The sequence below is a fragment of the Hylaeus volcanicus genome, unplaced genomic scaffold, assembly GCF_026283585.1.
Source record: "Hylaeus volcanicus isolate JK05 unplaced genomic scaffold, UHH_iyHylVolc1.0_haploid 12164, whole genome shotgun sequence".
NCBI classification, from domain to species: domain Eukaryota; kingdom Metazoa; phylum Arthropoda; class Insecta; order Hymenoptera; family Colletidae; genus Hylaeus; species Hylaeus volcanicus.
In genome coordinates, this window is record NW_026533123.1 from 229,951 (window position 1) to 241,007 (window position 11,057).

The 11,057-nt window shown below is 34.9% G+C and overlaps 1 protein-coding gene and 1 long non-coding RNA gene across 2 annotated transcripts in view; both read left to right on the forward strand.

Annotated features, from left to right (window-relative positions):
* The window catches only part of LOC128882735 (uncharacterized), a 24,766-nt gene extending 20,436 nt beyond the window's left edge, over nucleotides 1–4,330 (forward strand). The window contains exon 2 of the mRNA XM_054134465.1: nucleotides 2,820–4,330. Within this exon, the coding sequence (XP_053990440.1) occupies nucleotides 2,820–3,028 (209 nt within the window). The 3' untranslated portion in view covers nucleotides 3,029–4,330. The remainder of the gene's footprint in view (nucleotides 1–2,819) is intronic.
* A 4,527-nt stretch (nucleotides 4,331–8,857) lies between these two features.
* LOC128882736 (uncharacterized) overlaps nucleotides 8,858–11,057 on the forward strand; it is a 6,916-nt gene continuing 4,716 nt past the window's right edge. The window contains exon 1 of the long non-coding RNA XR_008458526.1: nucleotides 8,858–9,389. This is a non-coding gene — a long non-coding RNA (uncharacterized LOC128882736). The remainder of the gene's footprint in view (nucleotides 9,390–11,057) is intronic.

An 11,057-nucleotide genomic window follows, 5' to 3' on the forward strand; every position in this document is an offset into this window, starting at 1 on the left:
TAATTATTAATTGATAAAGGTACAAACGAAACTATTGGTGGTACAATCAAGTACAAACGAAATACTATCATTTTCTGTAAAAAAAATTAGTTTTTGAAAAGTTGGGTGCCAGGTTGTTGAACTAAGGAGGGGCAAACGAAAATTCCAATTGGGCATTCGTGAGCAAACGATGACGAAACGTATGCAAAAAGAAATATTTGAATTTTGTTGAAAATTGACATAGTTTCCCCTTAGGTGTATAAATAAATGCTTTTATCTTTTGAACTAAAGAGGGGCAAGCGAAAATTTCAATTGAGAATTGATGAACAAACGATGAACAAACGTATACAAAAAGAAAAATTTGACTTGTTGAAAACTGACATAGTTTCCTCTTGGGCGTATAAACAAATGGTTTTATTGACACCAAAAAAACATTCCTTGTGAGAGTCGAGGTGATTATAAAAAATTGAAACGCCTAATAATCGGTGAGGCAATAATGCAACAAACTAACATTTTTATTGTTAATTTTTTGTAATACAAATTTCAGTAACATGTTGGTGAGGTTTTCCTGATTAAAATGAGACCAAACACGATATGGTTACAACAATTGGTTATGATACTAGGCTTGTTCCTCTTTTTCCGCTGCCTCTTCCTATATGCTCTGTCAACGTCGCCAAATGGGAGAATATTTCGACTTCAGTCAAATGGCAACATCGCGTAGAGAAAGAATAGACGCTGTTATGCCAAAATGGCAACGTCGCAATGTATCGATTTCACATTAGCAGTCTGTGGCGACCTCTGCCGCCGCACGCGCTAGGGAAAAAGTAGTTACTTTCTGGTAGTAACGTTTTCCTCCGGAAGGCGGGAAAATATATAGGAAGCGACCAGCGCCACCTTTTTCTAATGCTTTCTTCTCTCCTTTTTAGGAAAAATTGGAAAAGCTGGAAAAGGTGGCGCTGGTCGCTTCCTGTATATTTTCCCGCCTTCCGGAGGAAAACGTTACTAATAGAAAGTAACTAGTTTTTTCCTAGCGCGTGCGGGGACAGAGGTCGCCACAAGTCACCCTCAGTAAGCGCCACCTCATACCAATTACTTGAACTAAACTTGTCACGTGATTTGCTCTACATTATCCACAAAATGGCGGAACTCGTCTTTGGGAATGCTTTCACGATTTTTCGCTTTTCGTTCTTATATTAGCATATTTTGGGTTGAATGAGGGCTCATCCCTAGTCGCAATTATTGTTGGCATTTTGATGGGCCATTGACGTGATATCGGTTGGCCAACGGTTAAGATTGTCGTCCTTTTCTTCAACTGAGCTAACGATCGCACCCAATGTAGGCCCCACGTTACTTTCAATATAAAGGGCCAATTCTTGACTAGATACAATAAACCAACAGAAGGTAGACAATTGGCTCTACTACACTTCAATAAAACAGCTTTCAGAGTGTTTTTTGGAGATTATTTCTTTTACATATGAGATTTATACCTTAATTGAATAATAAAATTGAAATAAAAACCAATTTATATATTTGAAAAATATTTTATTTGAAATTTTGTAATGTTGGTCTTTTATTCAACTTTTGGATGTGTAACGTTCATTAACGGGCATTATCCCCCCTTGTAAAGCTTTATTAAATTTTGCCATTAATTTATATGGAGGCCACATGGATTCTTTTTTTAAAGACGTAAACCACTCCGATCGTACAACACCAACAATTCCATTGTCACCATCTTGTGTTGTTTCAAATTCAATTACTTTGTACATTATGTAAAAATAAAATAGAAAAAATATTATATACGAAGCGCGTCTAATCGTGATAAATGCACGCGTTCAACTGCATCAGTGCCTCGTCGTTCCTACCGTCGCCTTCATCGATCAGTTTTTTGTTTTATAACCGTCGTTGTTAGGAACAAAGATTCGCAAGAACTAAAAATGTATATTAAATAGAACGCAATAAAACAATACGCATTACTGTTGTACGAACGGATCTTTCACTTTCCATATTAAATTACTACTATTTACCTGCTTTACATTAAGCTATGTGAACTTGGCACCCGACTTTTCAAAAATTAATTTTTTCTTATAGAAAACAGATTTTAAAAATCTTGAAAATTAACGAACTTCACTCTTACGCGGATCAACAATTGCTATAAAATTTAAACTATTGAGGTACAAACGAAACGAAAAGCGTTACAAACGGGTACAAACGGGTACAAACGATTCTAAAGAATCGGGAAAAACCGATTTCAAAAATCTCGATGGCGGGTGTTGACCATTTTTTGAATTTTTTTGAATTATTAATTGGTCGAGGTACAAACGAAATTATTGGAGGTACAATCAGGTACAAACGAAATACTATCGTTTTCTATAAAAAAAAAATTAATATTTGAAATGTCGGGTGCCAAGTTCACATAGCTAACCATAAATGCTACTAGGGATTCGAAAGAGGAAGGTCCAACGAAGGGTGCTCTTGTCATCATTTGAATCACAAAATCCGTTTAGTAACCTAAAAATACTTCTATTTTGCGGGTGTGCTTTCCTGGACTTTTGTTCGGCTTTGGACGCTCATATTATTAAATATCAACACAATCTCGTTCAACCATGACCAGAGCCGCATTCGTTGGACCTTTCGCTTTCGAATGAGCGCTCATTCGACCCGGTCATTCAACCCACTCTTTCAACCCACTTTTTCACTCTTTGAACATGAATATCAGCCTTTATAAGAAAATAAACGTCTAATGTTTCATAAAAAAACAGCTTAATAATTTTGATTTTTGACGTTAAAAGTTCCCGAAGCACGAACAATATGTCCGTATGAATGCCATCTTTTAATTGCAGGAAGAAAATACCGAGAAGGGGAGACACTGCCGCACTCGACCGGAAACTGCATCGAGTGCAGCTGCGGATCCGAAGGCCGAGTCGAATGCTCACCACGGGACTGCGTGGCCCTTCGACCCGAGATACCAGTTGCGCCGGATATCCCAGATGCACCCGACGGGGATTTTGAAGTATTCAATTTCGATCGAGGAATTGACGAGAGTTTCTAAGGAATCTAATAATAACGATCATTGTCCGTTCGATGCATTCCTCAAATGCGTTTCACACGCAACTTGGTTTTGGTTTATGGGGGCAAACACATCTGGGAGACTGTAAAACCTGACCACTGTTCGTGATTCTTTTCCCAACCAAACGAATGAATTTATAAAATCAGAATTTTGGTCGTTGGTAAATACATCTATTAAAAGTTTTTCGATAGCTTGTTTATCAGATAATATTTGTAAACATCTGAGATATGGTCATTGATCTAATATCACATGTTTTCGATGGAGTGGTCTGCAGTGCCAGGTGTATTTTTCATAACATGCAACTGAATATAAAAGCAACATAGATTTATTAAAGTTTAAGAATAATTCGAGTCTCTCTGATTTTGTGAAAATTAACTATTGACCAATTGGTATCTCAAGCTAAAATAGGAATTTTTCAAGCAAATATCGCTGATTGCCTAACGAATAAAAAGCGATTTCTGGATTTTTAATACAAGATATTATAAAGAGTTATGGATAGATTATAGAATAACTGTTACTCGCTACCTGAATAATAACTGAATGGTATTCTGTCTTTATATGTTTATAGGACATTAGTCTATGATCGTTCTTTTAAGAATAGACAAAAAAGAAATCGATTTGCTTTACCCTCCATTGTGTGTATGCCCCCTGGGTATATTTTTCATCCGACAACCTCGTTGATCAATACAAATTTATTTTATTTATCCTAGCAAACGAAACGGCATTTTCAATAGCTGCTCAATTGAAGCGTAAAGTTAGTTCGATTTTAAACGTAAAATTGAAAAAAGAAGAGATAAGGATAGATACTTATAGGAACAAAGTTCATTTCAGTAAAAACGTAAGTTGTTCTTTGGAGATACTTTTAATCGGTATTTTTTTATGCAAGGTTAATATGCAAGGTTATTAAGTTTAGGAGCGTGCAACTCGAATGGAGTGAATTAATTTATAAGGGTGTAGAAATGCGGATATGATAAACGAAGTCTGATCTGAAATTAACCCCTCGCGCGCCGAGATATGTCTAGTCCTGTACAATCAAATTTTGTAATACATTTCTGAAAACTAGTAAAGGAAAATAACCTTTAGCAATTTCAGTCAGACATTGTATCTTATAATTTTCGTATGATCTATTTCAAACAATGTAGACTGAGACTACGTAGATATACGTATTTCAATTGTAACCAAGTACTCGACTTCCTCTATTTCTTTTATCATTGCGATTGAGGAAATCACCCTTAAGGGTGCGGAGGACCCAAAGCCGAACTCCGAGTTGACTTCAGCGACAGTTGCGGAAAAAGTAGGAAACTCCGGGATAAGGACAGAGAGGGCGATATAACAATTGCAGGAGAGACGAGGACAGGGCGATTGAGCTAGCATAATTTTTTTCCAGGATATTGAAGCAAAGAAGCAATATTTTCTAATAATTTTGGTTTTAATATATTCGTTACACTTTGGCGGATGCAACTCCAAGGCCTGATGTTGAAAAAAGTATATGTAAACCAATTTCTTCTATAAGAAAAGAAAAAATTTTATTGTTTATAAAGTTTTAAGGCCGAAATTGCAAAATCAGGCCTTGGAGTCGCATCCGCCAAAGTGTAACGAATATATTAAAACCAAAATTATTAGAAAATATTGCTTCTTTGCTTCAATATCCTGGAAAAAAATCATGCTAGCTCAATCGCCCTGTCCTCGTCTCTCCTGCAATTGTTATATCGCCCTCTCTGTCCTTGTCCCGGAGTTTCCTACTTTTTCCGCAACTGTCGCTGAAGTTAACTCGGAGTTTGGCTCTGGATCCTAGCAGCAGATTTTCAAGCTAAGGTTACTTGATCGGTAACATAGTGTCCCATGTAGATATATTATATCAACACTTTCTCTGTCTACATATTTATATGTAATTGTCAAAAGGAAGGTTCTTTCGTCGCCAATTAGAACACTTACATTTATTTATTTAATAAAATAAATGTGATTTAGATATGGAAAATGTACTTAAACTAAACGTTTTAAACTAACGACGACTTTTCGAGAGAATAAGATTTAAAATAAATTGAAAATAAAGATACAAATGAGAAAAAATACTTACAGTAGTTTACTTTAGGTTAACATATACATCTTATCTAAATCTCGGATTAAACGTGACGCCGGTGGGACCATGTAACGATTCAATCCTCGATAAGAATAATTTGTCCTATTCTTTCAACATTAAATTCAAATGAATGATTATTATATTCATACGGAGCATAGTGAACATGACGTTTCGACTGTGTGGTCATAATTTTGTTCGGCAATGCAAAATTTAGGGTAAAAAAAATTCATGTGGCTTCAGATTATAGGTTTTTTGATGTAAATCGTTAAAATTAAACTTAATAATGAACTGGGTTTAAAGGGAAAACCGTTATGGCTAAACTTAAAATCTTGAGGTTAATGGATCTAGAATGAACACGTGTGAAGATAAATTCAGGTTTTGAAATTCGAAGTTCAAGAATGCCACTAATAGCTGAAACCCAAGATGTATAGTCCGAGAGCCCGCGACAGAAATGGGTGACTCATTTCATTACACAAATGAACCTGTTTTCCGAAGATGGTATGCCTCCCTAGTGCAGAAATGCTTGGTCTGGCATGAATTCAGTGGTGCAACGCTTTACTATGGCGTATTATAATAATTTGATTTTTGCTAAAATCATTACTACTGAAATTTTTAGTGTGTATTGTTGACATATCAAATTGCATAAAAAAGTTGGTCTAGCAGATTGTAAGCGGTGCTAAATGGGTCTGGCAGTCGAAGAACCTTGTCGGAAAAACGAAGTAGTTCATTAAAACATCTAACAAAACTATCAAGTAACTGGTATCATTATTTCTGAAACTTTTTCTATAAACAATATGTAATGCATAGCGTTAACAAAATTTGGTCTGGGAAACTTTGAGTGGTGTTAAATCGGTCTGGCAGCCGTTTAAAAGAACGAACACACATGCGTTACTGGCGTTGAGATCTCGATAATCTAATAAACCTATCAATTAATAATTATTTTTAAACATTATATACATTAGTTATGTATAAAATATTGGTGTGATGATTTTTATTTCATACAATTATTATTATTATTTAACTTAAATAAGTCATGAAATTGCACGGCGAGCATATGTGTTCGCTCCTTTAAACGGCTGCCAGACCGATTTATCACCACTCAAAGTTTGCCAGACCAAATTTTTTTAACCCTATGTATTACATATTGTTTATACAAAAAGTTTCAGAAATAATGATTTCAGTCAAACTACTTCGTTTTTCCGACAAGGTTTTCCGACTGCCAGACCCATTTAGCACCGCTTACAATCTGCCAGACCAACTTTTTTATGCAATTTGGTATGTCAACAATACGCACTAAAAATTTCAGTAGTAATGATTTCAGTCAAAGATACTGTTATTTCTTACATGTTTACGACTTTCTAGCGGAGCGATGCACCGTTTGTGCGCTGCCAGCCTTGGATTATTTTTATTCTTTAGTAAAAAACAGTCAAATAGCAAAAGGATATATGTAATGAAATTGGCCGAAATTTTATGTCGCGGGCTCTCGGATTAGTAGCAAACGGATTGGACAAGACAAATAAAGAAATATTGGAACACATTGGAAAAAAGAATTTTCCTTTTGAGGCTTATCTCATGAATTTGAAGAAAGAGGAAATCTACACAGTGCATAACAATTGGCTTAAAATTGCAGATACTTCCAATTCCCAGAAGAACAATCTTCCTTGCCACTAGCATGATTTTCTTATAAAACAATATGAATTGGTATATTGATCTGCCTTGATCACACCACTTGTATGTTTCCTATAACTTAATATAAGTGCTGATTTATTTATACGTATAAGAGCACGCCTGCATGAATTGTTTTATTCATCGATATAATCTCTGATCTCTGTCAGCTGACTAAAAGGTAAAATGGAACCTACCAACAATCACACCAGTTAACTTTGATTGTTTATATTTACGTGACAAAGCTTCAGAATGTAAAGTAGTAAAGGTTCACTATTTTTAATATCAACTCTAAAATTATGTATACAGGAAAGAATAGCTTCTGCTGCAATGACCATTATGTACCATTAGTTTCTTCAATTGTGATTTTATTTCTTGCTTTCATTATGGATGCTATATTACACTCTACCCTGTGTATTGCTATTTTTTGAAATCTATAAGCCTCTTATTATCGCGCTTTAATTGTAGGTCAGCCAATTGTTACCTTTTTTTAACAGATCATTAACCTTTGGCGGAATGTGAAACATGATATCCTTAATACGGGCTTAATTTATCAACGAATAATCTTAGACACAAGAGATCTACAACTACTGAATATAAATTAAGTCGATCTAGTCATCTTGCATTCACGAGCAAGTTATCTCGAACACTGTAAAATATGAATAATTCCAGTGAATGATCTTGCTATTTTCTAACATCCAAAAAATATCGAGAATTATGTGAGCTATAGGGGAAATTTGGTAAATTTGAAACATTGCGCATATCTTAATTATAAATATAATATTAAATTCTTTTTAGGAATGACAAGAAAGAAAATAAATATGTATGTCTTCAAATAATGGGACTTAAGTTTTCAAAATGTCAGTACTGGAAAAAATATTAATTGGAAACATCTAATCGCTCCACCTAACAGTAAATAGTTTATTGTAATGGATCACTGGTATTCTACTTCTAATTCCAATTAGTAGAAATCAGTGAGGATGTACCTGTTCCCTATAATTACCTGAAAAGCTAATAATACTCACATTTACACTAAAATTCTTCGCATATTCAGAAACAAAAGGAGAAGAGACATATTATCATTTCATGATACAATCTCTTGATTACATTTTATTTCTATTAATGATATCGATATTAAAATTGTTAACCCGTTAAACGTAGTGCAAGTTTCTGCCCACTAACATTGGACTTTTTGTTTAGGTTATGTTTGTTGGGTTCATTTGATGATTATAGTTCGTTAGACAATCTACATGTAAGCAACAGTAATGCTGATAATCAAGATTTAGAGTAATTCAATCCAAAAGGCTACTAATTAAAGGTTACTTTTAATATCTGCAAAAAATCTTATATTCTATATTTATTCTTTTTGATTCTGCAGACCGACATCGTTAAAAAAAAATAGAGTAATGTCTCGTTAGACGCACAAGCTCGAGACTGACCTTGTACGACTAACGTGGACATCGTATATTCTTTAATGTTTGCCGACACCCCTCGAACGTAGCTAAAGACAGCGAATAAAGAAGAGGACGGAGCGAAAACACCCAGGCATGTCGGTGAAACAATATAATGCAACGAAGAAACATTCTTATTATTAACCTTTTTGTTGTAAAACTTTTACCATCATATTCCTGACATTTTTCTCATTAAAATGAGACTAAACACGATATAATTCGGACATATTTACCATTCATCTTTTTTTAATTAGTGTTCTACGATATACATGTGATACATAATAAGTTGTTACAAGTAAATACGTAACGAATTACGTCGTGTTTGATCTCATTTTAATGAGAAAAATGTCAGGAATATGCTGATAAAAGTTTTACAACAAAAAAGTTAATAATAAAAAAGTTTCATCGTTGCATTACATTGTTTCCGTCCTCTTCTTTATTCACTATCCTTGTCTGTGTTCGACGCTCGGCGGCAAACATCAAAGAATATACGAAACTCGGCGATCGAACTCCTTGACCCTTCAAGAGGTATCAAGAGGTACAACTTTTTCCTTAGCGAAAATGTCTTTCGCTAAGGGCTTCGTTGAGGAGATATTAACAGAAAACCCCGACCAATCAGAGCGCGAGTATGCTGGTGGAGCGCCCGCGGTAGCGTATGAGCGCGGCTGCCTAGCGCGTAGCCTACGCTTACCGTGGGCGGTCCACCAGCATACTCGCGCTCTGATTGGTCAGTGTTTTCCGTTAATATCTCCTCAACGAAGCCTCGGATAACATTTTTCCTAAGGGAAAAGTTGTTTCAAATCACCTCTCGAACCACCCCTTTCAAGGTGTTACAACATTTTCGAGACACCCTGTATAGGCAATCTGTATTGTCAATCAAAGAAGACAAATGTTGAATCGTAGAACACTGATACATCGTAACATATCGTATAAGACGATTTAATGAAGGCAACTCTCCTCTATTCCTCACAAGAAATTCTTCGTAACTGCAAAAGTACCATGTCTAAAAGATTGTATCGTAACAATAATGTAGTAGGAATCAAGAATTCGTTCCAATAGATTCGGGCTATGGGCTAGAATCACATCCTGTTCGGGTGTACTACGAATTCCGGCTCAACTTGTATATATTTCTTCTACAACACTGAGGGTAGTTTTCAACCATCAAATATAAGATTAGTCAATACAAACGAATATGTGTTTAATATTTTTCAATATCTCGTTTGTACGCATACTTGCATAACATTGAGCGATGTTCCTTGCCAGGGGCATTCCTCATACTTCCTTGTAGTACTTCACCAGTTGGGCTCTTATTTATGTATTTATTTAGATACCCCGTATGAGTAGCTGTCTAGTTCTGAGTCCCGTATATTTTAGTTTTTCTAAGTTAAGTAGTTAGTTTCCTCATCTATTGAATGGTATTTTGTACACATTTTGGGGGAATACTTCCACGCACACTCAATGGAAAACAAATCATATTGTAGACGTCGGCCTACAACGTACGAATTAAGAAGTTGGGTTGTAAAATTCAGCCTACGAGTCGAGGTGAGGTCAAGTACCCGCCTATAAGGGCCCGTATTCCGAGAGTTTGATAGGTTAGACTACTTTCGTCATATGCCTCGACATATTCTAAACCAGGCGAATAGTACACCTAACCTCCCTTTACACGGAAGACCGATTCTTCGAAATATCGTGTAAATCATGGTATTTGTATTTAAAAAAAAGCCATACAAATTGGAAAAAAGTAGAAATATTGATTGCAACAAAGAATAAATATTCTTGAAGACTTGAACCTGTGGAGTAAAAGCACACGATAAGCAGTAAGATATCCGACCCCTATAAAACAAAATACACCTGGCTACAACGACAACCTGTGATGAACTTTGACTACAAACAACTTAACAGTAAATTCATGAAATAATAAATCTGTATTTAACTATATTTTATCATTTCAATATTGGTTCCTAAAGACATAACTTTTCATTCCATTTCCTAATTTTTTTAAATTTCTTTAAATGTGCAAAATTTACTTGTAAAATTTCAATTTAATTGTAAGAAAAACTACAAAAATTTCCGACTAGAAAAATCACGACAATAAGTATCTCTATGCTGCTAAAAATTTACAATAACCTAATTCGATTTAGATAGAATTAATAATAAATCAATTTTCTCCATGCTTTAGATATAATAATATTACTTTATCATTATTTCATTATTACGGATTACATGACATAAATTTTTGTCGAGATGAGATTTGAGGATTGAAAAAAATTCTGATTAATGAGTATAAAGAATTTATATAAAAAAGAAACACCTCCGTAAAAACAACTTAAGTTATTTTAACTTAAGCCGATATTATTAATACTTTACAGCTTATACACTCTAAGTAAATTTTTAATTTATACTTGTACTCATCAATAGATATGAATAGATACATTCCACATATTACACTAAATTAAAATATATATTAAGGGTGCGCAGGAGCCAGAGCCAAACTCCGAGTTGACTTCAGCGACAGTTGCGGAAAAAGTAGGAAACTCTGGGATAAGGACAGAGAGGGCGATACAACAGTTGCAGGAGAGACGAGGACAGGGCGATTAGGCTAGCATAATTTTTTTCCAGGATATTGAAGCAAAGAAGCAATATTTTCTAATAATTCTGGTTTTAATATATTCGTTACACTTTGGCGGCTGCGACTCCATTATTATTTTCTAATAATTCTGGTTTTAATATATTCGTTACACTTTGGCGGATGCGACTCCAAGGCCTGATTTTGCAATTTCGGCTTTAAAACTTTATAAACAATAAAAGTACGTTT